Source organism: Capsella rubella, unplaced genomic scaffold, assembly GCF_000375325.1.
Source record: "Capsella rubella cultivar Monte Gargano unplaced genomic scaffold, Caprub1_0 scaffold_4, whole genome shotgun sequence".
Taxonomy (NCBI): domain Eukaryota; kingdom Viridiplantae; phylum Streptophyta; class Magnoliopsida; order Brassicales; family Brassicaceae; genus Capsella; species Capsella rubella.
Genome location: NW_006238920.1, coordinates 3,944,993 through 3,959,589, shown reverse-complemented (window position 1 = coordinate 3,959,589; position 14,597 = coordinate 3,944,993). Strand labels below are relative to the sequence as shown.

The window sequence follows — 14,597 nt, the reverse complement described above, 5'->3', positions numbered from 1 at the left end:
TGCATTTCGCTTGCGTAAAGAGGCCGCAACGGCAGTTTGGAGGTGGTAGCTCAAAACCAGAAGAGCCAACAAATCAGCAAGGTCCATAAAAAGTGAAGGAAACAAGCGTTTACGATGGGTAAAACTGAAAACATCAGGTTCATGAACTTGCATTTTGCTTGTCCACAAACAAACATTCACATCAAATACCTAAGGTTGGAGGTGGCAGCTTAAAGCCAAAAGAGCTAACTAAACAAATAATTGGTTTGATATTGCACAAACATTATTCAATGCACATCAAACTAACCTAAAATCTCAAAATATTAAATTTGAATATGCTCAAAAATATCCTTTAGTGTTCAGTTAGGAAGTGCATTCTTGATTGTATCCTTTCAACAAATATATGAAATTATGAATGGTGGAAAACCAAACCAAAGGCTAAACTAAAGACAATAAAAACTAAAGACAATAGTCGACAAAAAAAAAAAAAAAAAAAAAAAAAAAAAAAAAAAAACTAAAGACAATAAAAGGCAGTATAAATAAGTAACAAAGCGAGAGAGTTAACAAAATAGATTTCTCAATCAAAAGTCTTATGTTTCATTTGTATCCCTTAGATTAAATTTTATCCCCTGTGAAGCTAACATAATCTGCACATATCTTACATTTCCACATACAGAAGAAACCTTCACGGAGCAGTCTTTAGAGGAACCGCGTCGGCATGTACTCATTGATTCTAAGGGGCATACTGTAGAACTCCTCGTTCCTCGTGTCTCCATCTCTATGCTGGAAAGGCTTCCACCACGACATTCCTCTTTCATTAAAAGCATGTTTTGCTTCCAACGTGTTATCGAGTACAGTCGCCACAATGATCGCCACGAATGGAGCCGAAGCAAAGATTGTGTTAAGTATATCGTTGAACTGCACCACAAGTCACCACCAAAAATATTACTTTCTCTTTAAAATCCAAATTACTTAAAAAAAAAATCTAGATCATTAAAAGGCTTACCCATCCACCGGCTGTTCGAACCGGTCCATACCCTGCTCTTGTCGTGTTTGAATAAAAGTACTGAGCGATCGAAAGACTTAAGAAGAGAGAGACACCGACAACATACATGTTTCTCATAGAATTCGTGTCGGTGAACTGTATAAACGATATTCCAACAGCAACTGGGCCAACCACATAACAATAGTATCAGAAATAGCCCTCAATTTATCCAAAAACTAAGAAGTATAGATTATATATATACAAAATGCTACTCACCAACAATTCCAAGTAGTATACAGTATATGCCTCCAAAGATTGGAAGTGGTATAGACGCAAAGAAGGCGCCAAATTTTCCTAAAGATAATTAAAAACACACAAATCTTACGTTTAAAATGGCTACTTTCAATAAACTGAGCTCTAGTCAAGATGACTGATTGGGGAGTGAAAGACAAACCAAATATAGAGAAAAATATCATGAAACCCGTCGAAACCTGCACCACTCTTCTACTCCCTATCCGGGTGAGGCCAAGGAGACCGACATTTTCCCTGTATATATATGATCAAGATGAATAATACTTCCTTTGTAGGTAATTTGAAACGACAGTAGAACATATAGCGAGGAGAGGTATTTAGGACTTACACAGACGCGGTATTACCCGTAACCGAACCAAATATTCCTTGAAGGAGAACACCAATACCCTATAAGGAAAATATTCAGAACACTAGAAGAGAGCACAGAAAATGATTAGCCAAGTGTGTAAGAATAAAACCTGAAGCCCGACACTACGAGAGACCACATGTGCTGGAGGCGCTGTTGCTCCTGCTAGTCTAGATGCTGCGAAAAATACTCCGGTAGACTAAAACATTCGGGATATAAATAACATAAGAACAAGTTGTAGCCTGTAACATGATGAATATGTAACACAAGGTAGAAACTACAACTAATGAATAACAATGTTAAGACAAGAATTTGTACCTCTGCAGATGCGACAATCGCAGAACCAAACATTCCAAAAACATGACTCGCTTTGAATATAGGAGTCCCCCACTGGAACGGATATGGGACTCTGATCCTGCAAAATGAGTTTAAGTGTCTGACTATACAGATACTTAGACCTTAGACAAAAAAAAATCAAGAAAAAACAGTAATAAACCTACCAGGGAGCTGAGGAAATAAGAAATGCACGATCTGTGCGGCAACTTTGTTTTGTTGCAACCGGAACATTGTTATAAGCTCCAGAAACAGTAAGGATAGCAGCAAAAGCCCATATGAGAGCCAAGCAAACAAGTAAAGCATATCTTTCAAGTATCGTAGAAACCCTCGAGATCCGAACGAAATGTTTAATATACTGCAAGATGGAGAACAAGATAAAATATTATATAACTAAACAATCACCACCATATATACCACGAAGAGAAAAAGCTGCCCGACTTGTTGTGTGATGATCAACAGAATTAGCATCGGTAGACCGAGTTCCACACAATTTGCAAGCTGTAGAAAGCCCAAAATATCACACAATGAATTAGGAAAGCTAATTAAGTTGTTAAAGATGATTGAATTGTAGTTCAAACTGTTACCAATGGGAAGCCTCTAAGAAAAAGGCCAAGGCTTACAACAGAAACCACTGGCACAACAATGATGGGACTAAAGATTCTACATTTAACAAACGAAGATCATTGGTTATTAGAACATTTCATCATCTTGTGAACTAACTAACAATCTTGTATAGAATTTATATAACCTTATCAAGTTCCCCCATGCCTGACCATATCCCATTATGATGTTTACGAACGAAGAAATGATTAAGGACCCTTGTACAGTTCTCATGGTATGTCGAAATCTCTGTTAGCAAAATGTCATATATATCAAGTAATAAACAAGACAACAAAGTAAACGAAGGGCGAAACTATACACCGAGCTTTTTACCATTTTCTCAGAATCGAATTGACCATTATTGTAATCTCTGACGATAGACAATACAGGAAGAACATACGCGAACGAAACTCCCATAACCGTTGGAAGCCTAGTCCCTATAAGCGTTTGTAGCAACGTGTTTATCCCCGACATAAACAATATAGTTTGAATAACCCGCGCTTTATCACCCTAACAATAACACGAAACAGTCCGTTTCAAAACCATATAATCCCATAAAAACTTCCATAAAGAAGACCAAAACACAAAATAACAACATACAGGATCTCCACCCATTGGTGGCACAAGTGTGTTGGCAAGCAAGACAGTAGTCCCAAGCATAACAATGTATTGCTGGAAAGCTAGTAAAACTGTCTCATCTGTAAAGAAACCAAATGAATCATTGTTAATGGAATTTGAAACAAATCAGTTCTTAAAAGGAAAGCATTATACAATCGCTATGTTACAACATCCCTTAAAATGGCATTTCTTGTTACAAAATGTTACAAAATCCCTTAAAATGGCATTTCCTGTAATGATAAAACACTAGTAACATTTCATTTTCCATAAACCCCACACTAATAACTCTTGTAGCATTGTGGATTCACCTAATCCATACCCTTTATAATAATCTTAATGAATTAATATGTCTCAAGAACAATTACACAACATTTTATAAATAGTTTAAAAGCTAATTAGAGCCAACACAAGCTAAAATATAGTCAAAACAGAGGAGATAAAGAATCGAATCAGATTCTGAGATCTAAAATATTCTTTTAAGAAACAAATTAAGACACAACAAGAAAGCAGTTAAGGAGAGAGACAGAAGTGAACTCATGTAACTTTTGACTTCGGAAAGAATAAATAATTTTTTTTTTACATCTGAATCATAAAAAATAAAGTAAACAAACAAAGTTAGTGAGACTAACGCCAAGAAGGGTTAGAGTGGATGCAATATTGAAGATGATGAAGTTGCTCAGCCGGAGCCCAAGTTGGTCCTCTGTTAACCGCCATAGATGGAACCGGAGGATGACCGGCTGCAGCCGGTGCCGGTGGATGTTGATGGTGTCCAGTTTCAACCATTCTTTTAATTAAAAAAAAAAAAAAGTAAACTACTCTTTTCTTGAAAGGATCTTGAGAAGATGAAACTTTAGGAATCTCTCTCTTTTTTTTTGGGTAAGTTGCAGAAAGGTTTCCAAATCAAACCGACAAAGAGAAGATGATAAAAAGAAGTTAGCAGGAGAAAAAAAGCGAATCTCGAGACTACAGAATTAAAAAGATAAATAGTATAAAAGAAATAAAAGTCACTTGTTTAATTTGTGTGAGAAGGAACAGACTTTTTTTATTTATCTCTTTGAGTTAAATAATATATATTTAATTTTTGTTCAAACTTCGAAAGAATAAATCAGCCATTGTTAGGTGTAAGTTTTTAATTGTTTATTTTTGAAACGTACATCTAATTATTAATAGGAATAAATGAAGTTTCTTTTTGTCATCCTCTTTTTGTCTTTATTTGCATTCTCTGAATTTGTTTTCCTCTTATTACTCTTCTTTATTGTTGGTTGATGTTATTATGAATTTTGAATTATGTAATTCCTCAATTGAATTATTTTGTTTTACTTCAATTTAAAATGAGGTATATAGAAAATTATTTTGAAAAATTAAAAGCAACTTTGAAACAAATCCGTAAGCTATTAAAAATAACAAGAATTTTAATATTACACTCAGTTATCAAATTTAAGTTTTTAAAGGTAACATCTACTCCCTATGTCCCATACAATAAAATGTTTAGGAGTTTTTTTTTGTTTCAATTTATAAGATGTTTTACAAATATTTATACAGATTTTAATGTTATTTGATATTTTAACTCTTTATATTTTTTAATCTTTTCTATAAGTGGCGGAATTTTAAATTGAAGTAGTTATTAAATGATGCTTTTTTAACAAAACAATATTTAGTTTTTATATTTTTATCCAAAACATCTTATAAAAATTTGGAACAGAAAGAGTATACAAATAGTATATCTTTTTGAAAATTTTGTTCGTTTTGTTCGATAAATTTTACTTTTACCAGACATGTATACAAATAGTATATCTTCTTTTCCGGCACATTGACAATATATATAACGGTACACTAAATTACAATCCGATAAATTTGTTCGGTAATATACCTTTTTACTAAATGACATGCACGCAAATAAAAGATATGCTTTGTCATTATAGTAACGCCATATATAACGCCATTCGAAATTATAAATTTCAAATACATTTTACTAGTTAGGAAAGCAGATAATATATTTTTTCTCGCCACTTTGATGACATAATAATTGTTCACTAATCGACAATTCCAAACATTTTGGTCAAAATTTTTTATTTTTTATAATATACCATATATAACGGTAAACAAAACTACAAGCGGACAAAACTTTTCGATAATAAACTTTTTGTAAAATTGGCAATATATAAAAGATATATGCTTATCTGTCATTATAGTAACCTTATATATAATAAACCGTTAAATTATAAAATTTAAATATTTTTCTCCAATAGTACTTTTTATCGAGTAGACATGCAAATAATAGTTTTTTGTCAATATCTTAACGAGATAATAACAGTCCAGTAATCTAGATATCATTTTTTATACGATAACAACATACAATATTAGAGTGAGTTAAGTTTTGGTACTCAAACAAGTGGAAAACAAAAAAAAAAGAACATGTTAAAACAAAAATTAGTTTTCTGTCCATAAGGGAGTGTAAGTTACTCGTTTGTCCCTGTTACAATTATGGCAAAAAACATTAATAAAGGTGTTGCTATTTAGGGTAGGCGACATGATATGTGGATTCTCTGCTTCGCCTCTGACAATATCTAGGTGCCGCCGACGTTGGGAGAAGCAAGATATGGGAGAGAAACTAATGATAAGCTAAGATACGGTAGCTGCTACTCTATACGATGGCTTGTTTATTATCTTGATATCCCATTTTCCTTCACGATATACATCAAAAACAAATAGCAAAATTACTCGAAGCTAGTTTTTAATGCTGGCTAACATCGACATCAACGAAAAAAGCACACTTCTGGTAATAGTTTACTAGGGTTCTTAGTAATTTATCGCACTTCTGTTGTGTAATCAATGTGGTTCGTCGTTGCTAACGTTAATGAGTTGTTTACCTCTGGTAACTTTTGTTTATTTCCGATAACACCTAACTTATATGTTTTCTTTTCGCAGATCAGTGATGTCGATGGTTGTGAGGTTGGTGCGGGGAGCATGGAGGATGGACGAAGATGGAAACTATGAACACATCACCTATTTGGAGGGCTTTTGGATGGCGGTTTGTACAAAATAGGGAGCGAGATGATTTGCAGACCGTCAGAAATGCGGTTAGAGAGCGGTTAAAGCTTACGACCGCAGTGGATGATGGGACCTAAATGGGCCCGTGCAGACGCAATCAAGATCCTGAATGATGAGGACATAACCCTGGTTCATTTGATTGGGCCTAGCTTTAGTTGGAATATGCTTTTCGTTGAAGTCTTTTCCGAAAGGTATTTCAACAATATGTTTTTTCCTCTCCTAGAATGCATTTGGAAGTTCATAGCATATTTGGGTTAAGAGTTCAGTTTCTATTTTTTTTTAACTTTTTTATTATTTGTGGATCATGTAATTGTTGTTCTATTTGTTGGTATTTTATTTCTTGTTATAAGTATAGAACATGTTTTTGTTTTCTATCTATTAGGTTTATAGATTTTTCTATTGTGGAATTCTGTAAAGGTAAAATTTCTTTTGTTTTCATTGGTGATAGAAATTCAAATATTATCTTTTCTCTTACAATTTTTGTAGTAATTCCTAGTATAACTTCTTTACTTAAATTTTTTACACGGATAAGTTGTGTTTTAAAGCAATAGTTTTTATTACAAATTTTTGCTTTAGGTAATTTATAATTAACTTTTAAACTGCTTCCGTTTGCACCACTAAGTTTTTCGTATGTTTTTCGTAGAATTTTGTAGGAATTTATTCCCTCTATAATACAGTTATAATCAGCTCATTTATCTAAAAGTGCTATGGTTTCTAGTTTAAAATCATACCCAATGTGTAATGTTATTTTCGTATACCATTTTTGATAGTTTATTTTATTTATTATTTGGATATATTCTTCTTCTTATGTTTTCTCATGTTTATCAGGGTTGCTTGTGGAGGGTTCATCCGTTGTTATGGGTTGAGATTGGTGGATTTTGGGTTCTATAAGAGCTAATCTAGCGTCTACTTGTAGTTGGTGAAGCTGATGTTAGTGAACTATTAGTTGTAATTCTTTTATTTGTGCTTTTAAATTTCTTACTTCTCCTTGCAATCCACCGGTAGTTACTTGTTTAAACAGTGTTGGGGAAGGATACTTTTCTATTATTCTATTAAGACTAAATGGTTAGCAACTGATTTTCCCTTTGCACTAAGAGCATGGGCATTGGTAGGACAATGATTTTGGTCTCATGGTTATTTTAACAATATTTTGGGTGTGGGACAAATGTTTAATTTTTATGTACGAGCATTGGTGTCCTTTGTATTTTGTCCGACGTATAAAAAATCATATTTTTAGTTTTTTAAATTAATATAATTTAATTATGTAAAAAAATAAGAAATATTGGACTAATCCTTTATACTACAAAACACAAGTCACTTGGCCAATTAAAATATGCCACATAGTTTTTTTTTTAAATCTATAAAAAAAAACAGAAATCTTGCGAGAAAAGAAAAACACAAAATAATAACCAAACTTCCTAATAAAAATCCCTAAGATTTCTCTCCCACCATCACCACGATTTTCTACCGAAACTATTTTATAGTTCTTCTATAAATTTAACTCAACATGAACTCAAAATTCATTTTTTTGTCTCGCAAAGTTTTACATTTCTATATTTTGAGTAGAGCATAGTTTATGTTTGCTGAAAATTCTAGAAATATATGCATGTCTCAATTGTATCCCTCTTCAACTTGAAAACGTCTTCAGCCTCATCTAATACCCGCGTGGACGTTGGCAACGAGTTCATAAACAACTTATCACCAAGGAGATTGCAGAAATAAAAAAATATAGCTTCCCGGTTAGTTAGAAAATCTCTTCTTTTCATTTTTTTGAATTAAAATTATACTAACAATTCGATCTTTCAAAATTTTCCATCATTCTCTATTTAGAAGTGTTAAGAATGTCGAGTGTGATTGATAAGAAATATACTTAATGGATAAATCGGAAATTTAATAAGATAAACTATAATTTATGGATTTTATTTTGAAGGTGTAGTGATGTTCGTGAATGGAGTGGAGAATTGGAGAAAATGGTTATTAGTACCGAACATATGCTTTTCAGGAAGGGCCTCACATTGGAGAACATATGAACTAATCATATTGGAATTAGAAGGTGCCTACCTCTTATCAATTATTATTATTATTGCTATTTTGTTAAAGAATATTAATTATTATTGTAATTGATTAGTTCATTCAGTTTTCCTCATAGTTTGCAATATTTGACTTACCAAGAGCTCTGAGGAGCAATCTTACAATTGGAGAACCAAATTGAGGCGGTGGAGATTTTGTCCGCATCTTTATTGACTGCTTCTTTTCAAGTTGGTTTACAGATGTAGAAACATAATAACTCTCAAAATAAGATTTTATCATTATACACTAAAAATGTATGATGATATCTATCTCTACCCAATATATATATATATATATATGATTTCTATGATTATATAAGAATGTTATTTCCGTGCATAGCACGGGTGGTAATACTAGTAGAAAACATAAAACATTAACACTAAAACATTTTAAAATTACAAAGTTACAAAAAGATGAAGGGAAAAACATACAATCCCTATATTAGTAAAATAGGAGTACATAAACGACTTGGGTTAGGTTAATTATGAAAATTTTAGCAAAATAACCCGATTGGAACTATGTACTTGGATACTTTACAAATGGAACAAAAATCGGGTATGGTTATGACCCGTTAATCATAAATTTTCGATAAACTAATTATTGACCTTCATTAGATTAATTGTTAGCTTAAATGCGAGATTTAAAATCCCACTAATTTAGGATCTTTTAATACTGATAACTAACATAATTACAGAAAACTATACTAAATGTAAATACTAATCGATTAATATTGACTATCAAAAACTGTTTTTATGGAAATAGTCATAAATATTTACTTACCAAATTATTGAAAAACATCTCAGTCTTTATAAACTATCCTAATATGAATACTACTCCGCAATTTTGGCGATTATAATGGTATTTATCTCTAAAATTTTATAATTGGGTACGATTCTATTGCTTATTTAAATATAGAAATGTCTAAATTTAAAGTAATTATGACGAATAATTAGCTGAATATACCCTAAACCCTTAAGGAACATATAATTTTGTTCAAATTGAAGTCTATCTACCGTGGGAGTATTAAGGAACATCATATTTTGGGGTTGCTTTTGGTGTATTTATAAGTTTTATATATATACATTAAACTAAATTTTCAAAATTTATATTACTAGGAACTACAAATGTTTGAAAGAAAAATGTATTATAATTTTCCTTTATGTAACTTATCTATATCCACTTTTAAAAACACAATATTATATAACGTATTATAAATTCACTTTTACCACTTTCCTCTAATATTTAATATTTACAAACTCCATTAACAAGTATAAATTTTATTATGAACCAAACTATAATTTATAAAAATAATTTAATAATTTAATTTTAAAATTATTATCTCGCGCTGTAGCGCGGGTCCGATCCTAGTTAAGACATTAAAAACATAAAACATAAAGCATACAAATATTAAACCAACATTATATTGAATCCTTCGAAATTTGGAAATTATCTTTATTATCTGGAAGATGTCCAAAATTACTCCATATATGCGCAATCAAATCTTCTTTTAATTGTTCATGGGCTTGTTTATCCCAAACTCTTGTTCTACGAGTAATCGTTGCGCCGATATTAGAACCCACACCGGCGGTACCAACAGTATATGTTTGATTAACATCTTCTCCGTGTTGAAATTCAGAAACGTTACGGAGACTGTATGTATGTCGTTCATCTTCCACAATCATATTATGGAGTATTATGCAAGCTCTTATAACATTTGCCATTTTAATTTTATCCAATAAAGGAGAAGGATTTTTAATAACGGCGAATCTAGCTTGCAAGACTCCAAAGGTACGCTCAACATCTTTCTCCACAACTTCTTGTTTTCTAGAAAAAGGAAAATTTTCATACCTTGTGGAAGTCGAATAGATTGAATAAAAGTGGACCATTTTGGATAAATACCAACAGTGAGATAGTACGCCAAATTGTACTCCCTTCCGTTGACAATAAAGTTCACTTCCGGAGCTTGACCGTTTATAATATCCTCAAAAACATTAGATCGATCTAGAATTTTAAGATCGTTCATAGTACCAAGAGCTCCAAAGAATGCATGCCAAATCCAAAGGTCATACGAAGCTACCGCCTCCAACACGATTGTAGGTTTTCCGGTTGATCGTGAATACATGCCTTTCCAAGCTGTGGGACAATTCTTCCATTCCCAATGCATACAGTCAATGCTCCCAACCATCCCGGGAAATCCACGTTGTTCATTTTGATGGAGTACTCTTTGTAGATCTTCTTGTGTGGGACGTCTTAAGTATTCATCGCCAAACAATTCAATTATTGCAGCGCAAAACTGGTGCAAACATTTTTGAGCTGTTGAAGCACCTATTCGTATATACTCGTCCACCGTGTGTCACACACCACCATATGCCAATTGACGAATTGCTATAGTACATTTTTGTATTGGTGAAAGACTAGCCCGTCCGGTAGCATCCTGAGTTTGTTGGAAATATTGGACTGTGTTAGATAAACGTTACACAATACGCATAAACAATGGCTTGTTCATTCGAAAACGTCGTCAGAAAACATTGTGCGGTTATGTTGGAGTGTCACTAAAATAATCATTCCAAAGATTGTTGCGCCCTTCTTCACGGTTTCTCTCGATGAAAACTCATTTTTTTGGCTCGGTCGGTTCTTGCAAGAGATTATAATTTTCTTGAAAACTTTGATAATACGCATCAAATGGATCATCCTCATCTCTTCGGTAGTGAAAATGATTTGAAGATGATGTCATTTTGTATTCAAAGTGTTACCAACAAGGAAGCAGAAGAGTGTAATTAAGAAGAAAAGTATAAGTTACAGAGAATTTTAAAACCTTGAAGAAGTGTTATTAAGAAGAACAGTTGAAGTTCTAGAAAGAACAAAACCTTTGAAAAAAATGTTATTATGAAGAAGGGTTGAAGTTGTGAGGAATGGTTTTGGTAATCGATTGCATATATATACTCAAAAGTTTTGAGGTTTGTTATACCAATATTCTTGTGATGCAACACTCGTGAACTTGTGAGATGCTTTACCCGTGACAAACACAACACATATAAAACAAGAATCATATCACTTTCCCATGATCAAACACATCAAATATCGTCTACATAAATAGTCAACTCCCGTGATCAAAACACGATTTGTTTACAACAACAACAATAGCAACAATACAACAATAAAATGGTGTTTTTACAACAATAACAGTAACAACAATACAAGTTTATGCCATTACATTATTAAACATTACAAAGAAAGCTATTACAAAAGCAGCAAAAGCCATTACACCAATAACCCATTTGTGTACCTATTTATTATCTCTACCAGATCTTCCCACCACTTGTGAATATGCATCTCTCCATCTTCACCATTCTTACATGTGAAGAACCTGCAAACACATTTACAAACTATCAGATAAGTTATAAAATATCACATAAGGTCTCAAATATAATCCAAAAGTCAGTTAAATAACACATAGCTTCTTCCACTATCCTTTCTGTTGTAGGCAGTAGATAGAATAGGCACACCTATCCCTGGGCAAAAAGCCCGTACCCGAAGCCCAAACCCGAACCTGGCCCGATAAGCCCGTACCGAACACTACAAAAAAAAAGGTATATTGTGACTTAAAAAATGTGACCGTTTGTTCAGTCATAATATTGTTACCATATACATACTACACAATGACACAATAAACTAGTCACCAATACATTACTATTTGAATTATATTTAGGTGTAGGACTATTGATAGTGTTGCGATTAAAATCCTCTTGCTTCTGCCTTTAGGTGTAGGACTATTGATAGTGTTGAGATTGAGCCATTTCTGCTCAAACCTCAACAAACACCAGCAATGTTCCATCGTGTACCTTGTCTTGTAATCAAAATAGTAAATCTCATGAGCCACCTTAAGCACATCAGTCTGAGAATGGTCACTACTGTTTTGCCTCTCTGCCGTTGCATATGCCCCACATAATTTGTTAGTGAACTCATTGATCTTGTGCCACCTCTGCTTACAATTGACATGCAGCCCCTGTTCACCACTCTCTGTGGAAGTGGGAGAATTTGCATAATACTCTCCTACCCTTTGCCAAAAGCTCCCTGACTTTTGTTGATTCCCAATATACAATCCTTTGAAGTGTCGAGCCATGCACTGATGAGAACTTCATCATCACCCGGATTCCATTTCTTTCTCTCTTTGCAGTCAACTGGTGTATCTTGAGATGCAGGTGTGCCACCAGATTGGGTGTGAGCTCCAAGTAGATAAATCTGAGTCAAGATTGAAGGCAGAAGGAGAAAAACTATCATAAGAAGAGTTTTCTTGGTTTTGAGCTTCTTGTTGACTCTTAAGAAGCTCTAGATAAGAAGATGAGTGAAGATATGGATTGTAAGAATCCATATCAAACGGTTTACGAATGGAATGAAGAAAGAAAGATAAAGTTTTCAGTTGATGTATCGCTTTCATCTTCTATTATGTCTAGAGAATGGTCGCTACTAAGTTCTTCTGAATTTTCTGTTTTTGAAAGAAGTAATTTTTCTAATTTTTCTTTAATATCTTGTTGATCGTGGAATATTTCATTAATTTTTCTTTTCATTTGCAATCAGTAGATATATGTCTTGCTAGTTTACAGTTCCAACATATAATTTTCTCTTTTTTATTTGGTTGTTTAGTATTTTTATTTTTTGTGTAGTACGAGTTAGAAAATCTTTTTGAAAATCTTTTCCTTTTATTGTAAGGTTGTGGGTATAATGACTTATTTTGTTTATGTATCTTTCGTCTTTCTCTAGATGGTGGAGTGAGACGATGATAACCATATTGCTCACAAAATGAGCCCATAGTTTCACCGAATTTAAATTTGTTAGTTTCTTTTTGTTTATCTTTATGTTCTTGACATATTTGTAATCCTTCCTTTTTAACAAAGACAACCAACTGACCATAAGTTATGGTATCCCAAGGTACCAGTTGTCCGCCAGAAAAATCTTTTAGTTTACTAATTAATCGTTCTGCAAAGAACGAATGTAATCCTGCAATGAACCTTTCTTTCGAGAAGGGTTGGTTGCAGTCGATTCTTTGAAATATGTTTGTTATAAATATGTCTTTATACCATTTAAAGTCTCCTAGTGTTGGACATCTAAGGTTTGTTAAAATAAGTTTTTTACTTGTAAGTTCTTCAGAAGGATTACCTACGAAATGCATGGTGATTGTCTGAAGTAATAGTTCAACAGCATTTTGAATTTGTTCTTCCTCATAAAAACCATCATCCCCTTCTACTCTTATAGTTTCAGTATGGTTTATAATAGAATCTTGTGGTGTTATATCTAAGGCATTATCCCACCAAAATTTTAAGGCACCATTGAACCTTGAGATTAAGAGCAGACATGCTTGTTTATCTGACATTCCTTTAGATTTATAAGCTAAGGTAGCCATTCCCATTTCTTAAAAAAAAGTCCATTATTTCATATTTGGACCTTCCATCTATGTTCCATTCATATATCCTTTCCCCGTTATAAAAGTTTGTGGAGAGAAATTTATTATGCTCTTCAAATAATAGGTCGGGTGAAGAGTGTCTTGGATAATATGGTTTTTTGGATTGCTAGTAGTTTCTTTTTATTCAATTTATTTCTATATCGGTTTCAGACTGAATGTTTTTATCAATATTGTTTATACCCTTACCTTTGTCTAGTCTATCTAGTTTACTTGAAATTGATTTTAAAATTTCATTTTCTGGGAATTTAATGGTTTAGTCAATTGTTTAAAAAGGGGTGGTGATATTGTGTTAAAAGGTGGTAACAATGGTTTATAGTTTGTTATTAAAAAAATTTGTCTTTATCTAATTTGTTATCTATATGATCAACTTTCCGTGAAATACTATGTAGTTTTTGACTTTGGTAATTATTTTGTTCATATACTATTTTAATGTCAGCCATATTTATTGAATCTCTATCATCTCTGGTTGCTCAAGTTCTAAAAGGTGTAGCTATTACTTGTCTTTGAGGAGTGTGAATTTTTATATCCATTAACGGTGGATGGACTGATTTATGTGTTTTCTAGTTAGTCATTTCCCACGTATGACATAAGGTTGAACTAGTGTTTATTGATCTATCTTTATATGGGTAGTCTATTTTGTTTTCTAAAGCGTAGGTTTCAAACCATGTAAAAAATGGAATAATTATTTCTATAATTTCCATGTGACTGTACCATATTTCTCTAAAAGTTTTAAGTAATTCTTTAGTAAAAGTTTCAAAGTACTATTTCTTTTATCTTTATTTTGATGTGATAAAAATTCTTCTTTAAGATAATGCTTATCTATCGTAAATACTTTCAAA

The 14,597-nt window shown here is 32.7% G+C and overlaps 1 protein-coding gene across 1 annotated transcript; it reads right to left on the bottom strand.

Annotated features, from left to right (window-relative positions):
• Positions 1 to 498: 498 nt before the first annotated feature.
• Positions 499 to 4,122, bottom strand: LOC17890413 (nucleobase-ascorbate transporter 3). The gene is made up of 14 exons (XM_006293884.2): positions 3,806 to 4,122; positions 3,159 to 3,256; positions 2,892 to 3,068; positions 2,707 to 2,807; positions 2,543 to 2,618; positions 2,397 to 2,456; positions 2,123 to 2,313; positions 1,941 to 2,037; positions 1,735 to 1,821; positions 1,605 to 1,663; positions 1,419 to 1,510; positions 1,241 to 1,318; positions 986 to 1,146; positions 499 to 897 (listed from the first exon to the last, which is right to left on the bottom strand). The coding sequence occupies exons 1-14, from the start codon at positions 3,957 to 3,959 to the stop codon at positions 679 to 681; spliced, it is 1,650 nt and encodes a 549-aa protein (XP_006293946.1). The 5' UTR covers positions 3,960 to 4,122; the 3' UTR covers positions 499 to 678.
• Between the last annotated feature and the right edge of the window lie 10,475 nt (positions 4,123 to 14,597).